We start from the raw sequence: 13,759 nt of genomic DNA on the forward strand, positions 1-13,759 counted from the left end.
TCTACGCAGGTGCGAACGTGTTTTTTCTCGAGCGTCGAAAACGTTCGCTGCTGTTCTCGAATCGTTTGGCAGTGTGTATCGTGACGTAGGTGGTATTTGTCTGTGACTTGTGTTCACCGAGCGATAACACGTCTCAATTTACGGTCTTATCAGTGTAAAACAGTGGTTTCATTGGCTTGTGAGCGAGAGGCTTCATGAGTGCTAGTTGTGGTTGGAATAGTTGGCCACATGACGTAAGACTTGGGTCGGTTAGGGAAGACACGAAGTTTGAGGCAAATTCTTGTCGTTTATTTGTAACCAGGACTCATGGAACCAGGTCTGTGTACTCGTTCCAAGAAGTACATTAAGGAGAGGTATGTTTATAACAAAATATGTGTTATTTATATGTGCGTCTAAGCACCATACATGTAAGCGACGTAGGCACTAGACCAGTGTTATTCTACCTGGGGTACGCGTACCCCCGGGGGTACGCGAAGACATCTTAGGGGGTACGTGAAATTTTTTTTAAAAAATATTATGATAAACACTGAATAATCAGTAATGTAATTTATTTAATTTATTTTAGATGTAGATTATATACTATGTATAACTTGAATTATACACCAACAACTTTGGGGGTACAAAGTTGAAGAGAAAGTATATCTGGGGGTATTATTATATATTCTACTTAGTGTTCTGTCTGACGACAGGTCCATATGAACAGGATCCTTACATCCTTTTCTCGTACTGGGACCTGTTCATATACGTTCTTGGCAGATGATCCAGAAGTGGTTTGCCATTGCCTTCTTCTGTGTGTGAATGGAGTAATTGTTGGGATGCCACGGAGAAACCGGGGAAGAAGCCCCCGGAGGAAAACTCCGTGTTGCCTAGACCACGGCCTTGCCCAACACAAGTTATAAATTCGGGCACCGCCGGGAATCGAACCCGAGACCCCCAGGATTACAAGGCCAGCGTTCTAACCGCTAGAACAAAAAAGGTTGAATACCACTGCACTAGACGATCGAGTTGGGAGGCCATCCTTGGACCCTTAACGTCATTTTATGTTCCGAGCTTTTGTGAACGTGGTGAAAAAAGAATATCTAATGAGCCGGGGATCGAAACCTGATCGTCCAGCTTGTGGCCGGTAACGCCATTCAACGAAGCTGTAATAATAAATGATCATGCAATGCCAATTAATGTCACTGCATGATCCTTTAATTTTTATTTCCATTATCATTTGCACATTTGAATAGCCCAATCAGCACCACGTCTACTGACCTAGATGCTAGAGCAGGGACTTGTTTAAACCAAACATCGCATTATTTACATTTCGAATTTCCAATTAAACTGGATTTCTGTTTCCTCCTCATTTCAGTTGCACTCCGCGTGTAATCGTCCTCACTCCAGTGCGTCATTTCCTTTTAAACTGCACGCATGTACACGTGTGTCTGTATAAACAGCAGAGAGATTCATTTCAGTTTAGACGTGATGTAAGCAGCATTTCAGTAAACGTTCTGCTTCCTGCCTGACTTGTATTCGGAAAGAACCCAGTTTGACTCTTCTCTGAATCTTTCGTGATGAAGTACGCTCATTCGGAACGGAATTCGTTCGATGGAAACTGTTCGTAAGGTGAAAATTTTTAAACAACGAAAGTGAAATGCCACATAATTACAATATTAAAAAAGGTCACCCAATTTTTTCCCCCGCATATGTTAGAATTGTATACAATCATTAAAATAAGAACTGTTATTTTTTATGATATTTATTACTTATTTAAAACTCTGTAAAGCACTACTGAAGTGTTACATAAAAGGTTTACATTATACAGAAGTTATAAAAAAAACATTAGAACACGCAAAAGAGAATTAATAGTTGTGTTTATTAAAACTTTAATTGTAGTAAATATGCTATCACAAATAATCAGTAATAAGAAATTAATTATTTCTTCGTTACAACGAAAATAATGTTCGTAAATTAAAAAAATAGTTATAAATGTACATGGTTTGTTGTAACAAAAATTCGTAAATCGGAAGTTCGTAAATATAGGGATAGGTGTATTTGCATTGTCTTCACAAGGTCGTATTGTAACTTAACAAACGGAAATCATGTTTCCTTTTGGAATGTTTGATGTAAGTTGATTACCACTTCCTTGCTTGGTGATATCACTTGTCCTTTGCAGAAGTTTGAAACAGCTGTTGCAGACGAGGGCATTCGACGGATGCAAAAGGTCTTTATTAAAAATTGTGCATCACGTCTTTAAATAAAGAGTCAGTATTCACGAAATGTCGAAGCATAAGTTAACGAACCTTCGGGTTTTTTTTAATATTATCTTATATAACTATCGGCATTTAAGGAATCTTGTTTTGTGTTGACGTTTAAGAAATGAATTTGACTGCGTAAGCTTTAGATGGACCTTATAGAGATAGAATCTTGCTCGTTTCCTGGCGTGTCTTGTGATAACTGCCTTGCGATTAGCTGATCCCCATCGAAGGATCTCTATGGCTTGACTTAAAAGATTTAATTCTGAGTCGGAACAGGTGAAAGGTTGTAAGAAGATTTTAATAGATAATTTTGACAAAATCGACAAGTAGTCTTCTGGGTTGTGGACTCGTAGAAGTTTATCATCATCATCAGGACGATGAGTAATTGACATCGCCCTGATGATGGAGGCAGGAAGGATCTCTGAAACGTTGATAAACTTCTACCAGACTACACGACGCTACAACCCAGAAGACAGCTATCTCCTGTTATGTTTCTCCTCATTTAGGCGGCCTACTGACCTGTTAAAATGAATTTGACACCTGTATGCGAGAAAGTGATTCAGTATTGAGCAGGTAAACAGAGCTGTACGGAGAAAGGACATGGCCGAGAGGCGGACCGTTTCGGATCAGGGAAGCTGGAAGTGAGATTTATTTACATACGGCACAAAACTGCACCCTTGTCATTTAGATTCACACTGGCAGAAGGTCTGTAGTGTTAGTACGGGGACAGTCGACAAAAAGCTAACATATTTTATCGAACACCTTCACCGAGACTCGAAACAAGGACAGACGGGGGGGTTCTGGCCACTGCTTCTGTAATCTCGTTCTCTAAACGAACATGTCTGGTCTTTGGAGCCGTTCTTCTATCGTGCTTACTTTTCGAGTTACAGAAACCGGGCCTCAAACTCAGGACTCTTCTTCCGGAGTCTTTGATGTTCCTGTATTGTTAATTATTCGGTTTTGTCCGTCTAATCACAATTATATTTAAAATTTACAAATAAGATAATTAAAATATCATTTTATGTTCCACATCGAATAATCGATTTACATTTGGAACATTTTTACAACATGTTTCGGTTTCATCGAATCATCTTCAGGTGTAAAATTATATCAATAAACTTAAAACTCAATTACAATTTCTGTTGTGTAGGTTTTTGGTGATGTTTTCTGGTGATGTTCATATCCAGATTATTTTCATATATCGGAGCAAATGTAATGTTTTGAAGTGAAATGCTTTTGATGTTCTACATCGGCCTGTAAAGCAAAACCGAATAATTAATTTAATATTTGATTCACAATATGACGCAATTATACTATCTTATGAATTCCTGTATTGTCTTTATGGTCGAAGTGCCAAGTTTGATGAAAATCGGAATATCGTTTCTCGAACTATAACCGAACATACACGTACACACAATTTCAATTTTATATACAGAATGTTACAAAAAAAAATGGGAAACAAAACCATTAAATTCGTCAGAATATTTATTGGACGACCTGTGTACGATTATGTATGCCATTAACACGTTGGCTCCCGGTGGGCCACGGCTCGAAACAATTGGGAGGCAACGTATTAAATAGTCTACATGTTAATTGAATAAAAATTTCCTTGGATATTATCCATCGTCTAGTAAATATAAAACGTAAAAACGACGTTTCGGAGATGGGACTCTATCTCCGTCTTCAGGTTCCTACACAGTTGGGCCCACTAGATAGAGCTAATCCCTATCTCCGGACTAGCTCTATCTAGTGGGCCCAACTGTGTAGGAACCTGAAGACGGAGATAGAGTCCCATCTCCGAAACGTCGTTTTTACGTTTTATATTTACTAGACGATGGATAATATCCAAGGAAATTTTTATTCAATTGACTCTTCACCATCGTCAAGAAGTTTTAGATTTGAGTCTACATGTTATAATGCGGTTAGATTATTGATGTATCTTAACTATATGGGGCAGGCGACGTTTCGAGAAGCTAATAAACCTATTCACTCAGACAAGAAATATCTGTCTTCTTTTAACCCAAAAGTTTACCGCAATGTTTACAGGAACCGGCTATTTTATCTCATTTTTGCCTAGGGCTCTCAAGTGTTCCTTTAGGTATTCCAGGAAAAATTTTGTATCCATTTCTGATTATTCCTATGAGTGCTAAATCAGTTACGTTTATATACAAAATATTTTAATTGTTAATATGTGACGTTGCTGGCAGGTGTTATGATTCGTTTGAATTACCCAAATGTAAATGATAAATTATAATATATGGTGATTTTTGTTTATATAATTTCGAGTAACTTATGCTTCCATACATTAAACATGACCTCAAAGACTTTTACTGTCACCATGTTTTATAATTTGTAACTTCAAAACAGTGTTTAATATTAAGTATGCAGATATGTACGTACGTATATGAAACTTTAAAATTTTCAAAAGTTCACAAACTTTTATTTTTTTTTCAGTGCACATATTACTTCAAAGTTTTATGAACGAAACGAAATGTGATGTAAACTTAAAGGATGTGTAATGGGCGATGTTGAAACCTCCCTTTGTTCAATTCGAACTTTACGAAACGGAAAACTAAAGCCAACGAAAAAGCATTTATATTTTACTGTCACACGTGACGTTTTAAAAGCCACTGCTTTGGACATTTATACTTCGTTGATCTATAATGCCCCATTGAACCAGGGACTTTTATTGCGAGAGTGAAGTCGAATGTTGGGCTCTTTGTATTGTATTGACTAAGTTTATTAAGGGATTCACCAGACGCATGTGTGTGAGGGGGTGATACTATTAATGGAGGACCGATTTTTTAAAATTCTTAAACATATTTTACTCGATTTAAGGCTTCAATAATATCTGGTGAAGAATACAACTCCTGAAGCTTATCATGAAATTTTCTGTATATTTTGTTCATCCCTGTCTTTTTAGTCGAAATGTCTCGTCGGTACCAGATTGTTAAACGTCCTTAGTCTGTGTTCTACCTTAAGTGTGAGAGACAAAGATTAAATATAAAATTATAACTCTGTTGGGGCCTGTATTTTAATCTTTAGGATTTTATGTTAGACCGTAAGGTAAAAAATTCAAAAGTGAGTTGTAGCGAGCATTCTCATAGAATTCTCAAAGGATCGTCCAACATGTGTGTGTCTCAGTCCACAATGTTTTGCCAGCAAGAAAACTCAGCTTAATGACTCTGCGTTCCAGAAATATCTTGTTATTCAATGGGGGCATTTCTTTGTCGAAACTCCATCTGTAACCATCTGGCAACGCTTTGGCGTGTTAAAATGAACAAACGAAAATTATGTAACAGGTAACGAAGACAGAAAATCGGTCTTGTTTTTCCGTCTCGTGAGATGTGTTACCTTGTTTCAGTACATTTGCCAAGAAATGTTCATCTTTTTTTTTTTTTTACAGACATGTGTACACATGTACATAAATACACATAACAAACATGAGGGAGGCTAAACAGTACACTTTCATTTGTCTTGTCACACACTCTCGTCAGTTTCTCCTTACAGACGAGATGTCCTGTTATCGAATTCACCTTCTACCCATTTAGACTTCACATACAGTGGAAAATGGTCCCTGTAGACTGCTGAGGTCGGTCCTTCGTACTGTCTCGCTCGTGCACGTGGCCTGGCGCTGGCAACTCTCGATATCTAGCAACGATCAAGTGCGGTCTGTTCAGTTGTGCCGAGACGGTCGGCGAGTGACTCGTTGAAGTGCAGTTCTCGTCAGTCAGTTGTTACACATTTCACCGCGTGTTCGTACATGTCCATGGCAGACATGTGATGATGTGGTTATCGTTGCAGAGAGTCTGATACAGACGTGGATTCTGCCCTCTTGATAACAAAGAGTAAGACATTTTGTTGGTGTCGTGAAACTGATATATGTGTTTGTCGTAATTGCACGCGGTGTTTTGTGTGTAAATTGTTTGGTTAAAATAAGTAATTTTAAACTGGAAAATCTCTGCGTGAAGAAAGCTTTTTTTTTTCTTTCTAAAACACACTTAACGCGGAATTGATATGTCGAAAAATGTTTTAACGTGTTTGATATGTGACTGTGATTTTAATATCTACATTATATTGAGGACGAACTATAACGAGTAGTAGGTAAGACATCGGTAGAATATGTGAAATAATTCAGGCATTTTTTTCTTATACTGATAAGTTTTACCGATTTTCTTGTTTTTTTATAATAATTCGAGTTCGGAAGGAGGCGGACAAAAAGGGGACCTTTCACATTTAACACATTAGGAATAAAAAGGGGCCCCGTTCTTCTTGAAGGGCACGTGACTGGAGCTAAGGAACGAAGCTGAGAGACGAGGTCATGCTGAATAAGGCCGAGTGCGACAAATAAGCCCATACGTCATCTTGCTATTCGCGTCACGTGTCATAGACCAACTGTCACATTTGTAACTACTCCCCCCCCCCACCCCCATCCCACCTCAGTAACAATATTTTAGCTACCGTGATATTACAGTTTCCTCGCAAAGCAATGAAAGGGTCACTCACTACGTCACATTTATTTCCTCTCTAATTTCTTTTATGTAAAAGAAAAGAATGTATTGTGACATTTAACACTTTGAAACTTTAATTAAAACGTAGAAGTCTCACTACTTAAAAAATGTAGTTAATTAAGAAGTTAGCAGATTATTTTTTATTCTAGCCGGATATGAAAAATAAATCAAGGAAGAAGCATGCATAGGGAATATACGATTTGGTGGTACATTTCTGAACTAATTAAATATTATTTTAAACCGTCGATGCCGAGTGCATCAAAATAAAAGATTCTTAGTTCGTACCTCAAAGAAAACACCGCACTTCACCATTACAAAGATAAAAAAATATTTTTGGACTATTTTTTATGTTTTTCTAACTAGAATTTTATGATAGGTTAGGTTTTTTGCTGGTTTAATTAATTTAAATTTAAATTTACATTTACCAGTACGTCTTGTTTATATTGTGGACCAGTCTATGTCTTTGCGTTCGGAAGGTCCCAAGTTCAAATCTTGGACCGATGATGGTTTCTCAGTTCCGCACCAGACAAATTCTGACGTAATAATATAAAGTAAGTCATGTCCGCTTCCTTGCACATCCTTGTATGTAGCTATTAAGTTGTTAAATGAACATTAACGTGGCGTTTCTTGGCATAATAACTCAAGGCCTTGGCAAATAAAGACTTTTTTATTGTCTGAAACTGTGACCTCAAGGCTTTCATATCACTGGAGAATTAAAATTAGTGCCCTGGCTACGCCCTCACACATTTAAGTTAACAGACAACGCATTTATTTTCGTATACAAATCACACAGCTGTTCCAGTATTCATGTAAAGAATGTCTGAAATGCAGAATCAACAGAAAAGAACATTGGCTTACGATGGGAAAGGTTCAGTGTTTTACTTAATACATGTATATATATATATATATATATATATATATATATATATACTCGATAAAAAATGTACGCCATTAAAATTTCATCCAGTACTGTCAAAAATATAATATAAACGTTTGTATTTGAGTACAAATTTCCAAAGGACAAGTCAGAAATAGATATTTGTATTGGAAATATAATAACGAATAACGGATTTCGACTTTCTGAGGCTTTAAGATATGTCAAGTTTAAGAGCCCTCCCCCCTTCCCAAATTCTGAAGTCAAAAATTTTCGTTTATTATTCTGATTTAAAGGAACATTAAAAATAAACACGAAGCTGATACATATGAAATCGTTGTTATGACAATGACACAAAGAGAGCTGTGTGAAGCTGATGAAGAATTTTTTTTGCAAAATAAGTTAATTTAAATATTTAGAACGTATATTAATTTTCTGAGGCCCCACATTCTGTAGCGTGGTGAAAAGTACTTCGGACTGACCCCACTGTTTTACAGTGCCTGCTGTCACTGAGTCAAATTTTACAGCAAAGACAACAACAACAACAACTACGCTTGGCTTCGTTTTGTTAACAAGTAAAACCAAGTATTTGATGTCTTTGGCTCGTACGTTTGGCTTTCGTACAGACCTATATTGAGAATTCCTGTTTGGTCGACGACTGTGTACCAGAATACCTCGGGCTGTATTGTATTAGAAATCTGTTAGCCACAGTACACGCGCGATGCTAAACACTTTGCATTCGGGACTGTTGCACACCAGAACTTGAAGCGATGTTTCTACTTACACGCGGAATTAAAATAGATATGACCCGCTCTTCCGAAATTTCGTGATTGGCAGTTTATAATCGGTCATTCTGCAAGAATTTCCTTGTTGAGAAACTCGTATGAGCTCGGTTGCTTGTCATTTAATGGAACCCAAAGTCTTTGCTTGGCAAGCGGCTTTACTGATAGAGGATTTTTTGTGGGATTTCCTCAGTTTCTCTACGCAAATGCTCGGCTCGTACCTTAATCATTTGAATCGGAAGCTCGTCTAAATAGTATTTATGAATTCAGTCCATACCGCTAAGAAAACACAGGACTTAACCATTACGCAGATCAAATGGTTAACGCTGTTTACAGTGAGAAACATACGAAACCTATGAATACAAAATACAGAGATACAATAGAAAAATATCACATACAACAAACTTATAAACAAAACATCTGCCTAAACGACAATAACATTTTTCTTAATAACCCCTTTTTTAATGCACTCCAGTACCTCGACCCCAACCCTGACAAACCACCTTTCACCCACTAACACCGCAGTCAATAACGAACCTTGTTCCGAGATGGTAACACTTCTGGATCTCTCCTCTGAACACATCTGAACCGATTGCTATTTCATATATGACTGGTAAAACATCAAAACACCACCTCAACAATAATGTTATATTAATAATATCTAGACACAACTTCCATAAAATATACCGAGAAAGATGATAAAATTATAAAATTGTAAAAACTATAAATAATTGTAATTTGAGTTTAAAAGTTTATAATTTACACCTGATGACGGTTTGATAAACCGAAACATGTTGTGAATGTTCCGATGTAAATCGAATGCTCGATATGGAACATAAGATGATATTTTAATCATTTTAATTATCTTAACTTACTATTTTATTGTGATTTGACGGTAAACAAATATAATAATTATTTTAATTAATATCACAATATGACGCAGCTATACTATCTCACAAAATTAAGAGTTACTGAGCGTCAAAGCTGGTGGGACATGAGCTTTAAAGAGTTACAGGGAGCACATGAATGTAGACAATTAGACCTGAAAATCTGGGGATGTTTGAATAGTCTATTATTAAATAATTTTATACTTGTCATAATTTGTGAATACAGGGATTCATCTGTTATGTAAGACTTGTGTTCCCACTCATGGTTATAAAGAAAAGACGACGTATTTTTATTTCCCACGGTGACATGTACGTATTTATTACGTTACGTCTTTGTTTTAAATCGCGACACTGTATTGAGTCAGTGTATAAAGACGTATAAATCAACAGCCATGAAATAAATTACGAGTGAGAGTCACACAGTTCTCGTTAGAATATTCCGGCAGCAACAACAATGGTAATAATAATAATGGATGTAAAAAGGACACAACTTCCGGCCACCAGTGACGTAACATGTGGGATTATTCTCACAGACTAACGCTTGCCCTCCACCCACTTTTACTTTTAGAACTCTCTTCCTTCTTCCATTTTCAGCTGACCCTTATTTATCAGTTCTCTCTCATATGCCTAATTTTAATTCCTCTGCTTTTAAGCTATAAATTTTACGAAAAAGAAACTTGCAAAAAAATCCAAGCAACGAACAATTCAGGGCCGAATCAGATAAATAAAAAAGTACGATTTATTCACCTGACAGAATTACCCTAATTAAAAGTATTGTTTGAGATAAGAACAAAATATGTTACATATAATTAGTTTTAAGCTTAGACCCATTTACCATGTTCTATAAAATGAGACAAAACTTACATTTACAAGAGAGTGGGTATATATATTTATATTTGTTTTAGTTGAAAAGCCTATTAATTGCACAATTAATTTTTTTTTCCAGGATGTAAAAGCAGAAGAGTGAGATAACACAAGCCTGAGCTGGACCCTGTGAAGATAGAATTGATTGGATCGATTTATGGCTTGCGTGGTGATTTGGTGTTGAATGCAGAACATAAAGTTACACCTGAATCCCCATTGTTTTGAGAGAATCCCTTTGTAAATGCAGCAGTTTCTAAACCTATTATCTGACGAATCAGAAGTTCACTGTACTGGGAGCAATCATAAGAGGAAGATACTTGAATCGTTTCAAAATCAGGTTACCGTGTGCAAATGTGAAGCAACGGTAAGCATTTCTGCTACATAACGACGTGCTACTTGGTGAGGAACGCTTTATGTATGTAGATTCAATGAGTGTATGAATAAGTAACTGTTTTTATCATCTTCCGGTTGCTTTAGCAGTCACTTCCGGCCAAGAGACTTCTACGCACACTGCATATTTTTAGCCGTGGAAAAAAATAAGTTACCGATTTAGCCGATAATTCGACCTAAAACCCCGTATTTTCTAAGAAGGACGTATATTTGTTACACTGAAAGCTAAAATTATCAAGAAAAAGTGAACTGGAGTTTATCTGTGAAGGTTAGCCTCTCCTATGTAAGATCTCTGTTTCTCATTCTCCATCCAACACACAGTGATCAAGTTAAGTAAAACAAACTAAGTTAACTTAGTTCGTTAACTAACGAACATTCCGCAGGAGTCCTCGATAAAGTTCTCTTCACTCTGTGGATGATTTCCCCTTCTCCTCGCTACCCCATTTTCCTCAACCCCGCCACCAAACTCATTCACCACCACAAACCTTCACTGAACCACTACAATCACCAGGAACAGCTCGCGGCCTTATCCAGCAACACTACGCGACTTCGCCCTCTCTGTTACACTATCATTACTTATCAGGCCCCCTCTGCTGATGGCCTCATGTTGATCTTTTGAACCCTAGAGATATATACCCCTCTTCCCCCTCCAGAAACCTCCAATCTCTCGCCCCCACCCCCCTCTGCCCCCGTGCATCTGCTAGTCGTCACAATTACGACAAACCACTACAAAGTTTGGTGATCATCAAAGTCCGACAAGTTTCCTGAAAACAAATATAGATAATCGGCCTGACACTATCTAGTAAGAGAAATCAAGTTGCCTCAAGTGACTTTTCTGCCCGAATGGGCGACGACCACTCAGACTGGTCAGCCCCTCGCGGCAGGACATGTTCAGGAATCACCATCTGGCAACAGCAGTGCGGAAACAACAATCCACCACCGGATATCACCATCGATCAACGTCAAAACAATACCCGAGAATCACAACTGCGCGGTGACCACGACGCCGAAGAAACAGAAGTTTTCTCCACCGCCGCCTTCCCCTCCTCCGTCTCGCCGACCCAAATCGTCGTCATTACCATCGTTATCTTTCGAAAAGTGTTCGAAAACCACAAAATGCAAGAACAGCAGGAATCACGCCAAGTCCACGTCTCCTGTTTCAACGTCATGTGCTGACAACAGCAGCAGACTTTGCCACAATCCGTCTTCGTTAGCCACACATCAGCACCAGAGTAGACGTTGTCTCAAGTTCTCCGCTCCGTACATGATGAAGCTTAAAGAAAGACTTATCCTAGGGTTCAGCGTAGTTGCTGTTATGTTTACCTTGATACTAGTCATAGACCTTCAGATGGATCTTGGAATGTCTGGACACCATCTTGTTCCTAGTCACGGACGCGTTAAATTCGGTGACGGAGGTGTTGACGGACCGGGGTCTGCGTATAACAGTTTCCGTAAACGTTTCTTACAAAGAAGTAACAATGGTTCTAGAGAAATATCTTCGGGAGGTGCTACTACGAGTAACAATAACGTAGCATCGCAACAGCAAGATGGTGGAAGTGATCTTGGTGACGAGGGACGAAAAGTTGTAACGTCTTCCCATCAGAAAGGTGTCGAAGAGGAACCACATGATGATTTCAACGATTTGTTGGACTACGTGATCAACGCAGGCGACATGGATGCGAACAGGAAGGACTCCGAGGGCGTCTTGGCGAGGTCAAGTTTTGCAGTCTCCCAGAGGAGTAAGAACCCGACCGTAGGAGAACTCATGAAAATACCGGCAAGGTAAGACGAAATTTCTTCATGTATTTTATATTTGAGTCTGTACGAATATTCTTTTCAGGATCAAAACACAGTGTGCCCCAAAGCGATGTATACACATTGTAATATGGGACATTAACCTTGTGTGTATACATTTTTGGGGGCGCTCTGTATATGGGCCGGATTCGTGAGGAAATTAATTTCTGTCTTTGTGTTTAGATGAAAATGCTTTAAAGCTCTGTTCGTTTGTAGTGCAGTTTTATTTTATTGTGTGCAAGATAAATCTGATAATTTGTTGGTCTTTTGTTAAATGGAAATGCACTCACGTCCAAGAGATGTGATGCTCGTAAGGAGTTGAAATTATACTTTTTTTTTAGAGTTTTTACTGGAAATTTAACTGCCCGGTTGGACACGAAAATCTGTTATATACCTTACTTCGTCATTTTTAAGGCGGACTTTAACAAATTTTAAATTATCTGAAAACAGGGATCGTTTTACATTTGATGGCATCTAAATATCGATATAACGTCTTCTTTTCCTGAAAAACTATTACTAAATCAAGATCGCGTCTTGTAATCGAGGAAATACTGTATTATATTTGCCAAATGGAGGATTATATAGAAGGGGAATGTGCATTCGTAATTTTATTCTAATAGATACCAAATAAGCAGCTGCAGGATGAAGAATCACTTGTGTTATTTGAAGCAAACAATAAAATCGCGTGGTTTTACGTTGGACAGAATTATTAAACAATCTATTGTCTGCAGGAGTCCATATTACTACAAGCAAGGGGCTCGGAGACGAATTTACCTTATAAGCAATAACAATATACGTATATATAGTGGGATTTTATGTTAGTAAAATAATATCACATTTCTAATAGTTATTTTTAGTAATGCTCGTGTTAGTAGCTTGCTGTAATTATTCATAAATTCGAATTGGAAAGTTCAGAAATTAGGTTTCTCTACAAAACTGATTTGAGATCCTAATTCAAGTGGCATCTTTGATGTGGTGACGCTGACCTGACGGTGAATAATATTCTAAATATACACGGACCGAGTGCAATTGAAATCGATTCAACTGTTTGCGTGAACAGGGAATACAAATATCGCATGATGGGAAAATAGATATTAATTATTATTTCTGCATTACAAATGGAGTTGACTGACCGCTAATTGCAATAAATCTTCATAAATTTACATCTGTACGATAATCGTGTGTGGAATGGAAGATGCCTGTCTTCTGAGTTACCAGATAATCCAAGCAACTTTTGCCAGACTTCACGGCGTTACATACCAGAAGACAGCCGTCTTCATACTCGCCACCGTGTGAACCTCAAATGAAATATGTTGATTTGATTCTTTTTTAGGCGAAAGGGTTTTTATTTTAGTGTGATATTGCTACTTACAACATCTGTGAGCGATACAGTTGATATTTGAAGCTGAATGTAGAT

General features: G+C 37.7%; 1 protein-coding gene across 3 annotated transcripts in view; it reads left to right on the top strand.

The window, feature by feature from the left end:
• Nucleotides 1–204: 204 nt before the first annotated feature.
• LOC110834581 (extracellular serine/threonine protein CG31145) overlaps nt 205–13,759 on the top strand; it is a 193,505-nt gene continuing 179,950 nt past the window's right edge. The window contains exons 1-2 of one of the 3 annotated variants that reach the window (XM_087349849.1): nt 205–353; nt 10,241–12,330. In XM_087349849.1, the coding sequence (XP_087205975.1) occupies nt 11,813–12,330 (518 nt within the window). In that variant the 5' untranslated portion in view covers nt 205–353; nt 10,241–11,812. Of the gene's footprint in view, nt 354–5,799; nt 6,089–6,111; nt 6,345–10,240; nt 12,331–13,759 lie in introns of those variants that run through there. The other 2 variants (XM_087349847.1, XM_087349848.1) reach the window with 2 other exon arrangements.

Source organism: Zootermopsis nevadensis, unplaced genomic scaffold (assembly GCF_977971745.1).
Source record: "Zootermopsis nevadensis isolate Lab colony 2312 unplaced genomic scaffold, Znev_1.0 Znev_ptg000016l, whole genome shotgun sequence".
Lineage (NCBI taxonomy): Eukaryota > Metazoa > Arthropoda > Insecta > Blattodea > Termopsidae > Zootermopsis > Zootermopsis nevadensis.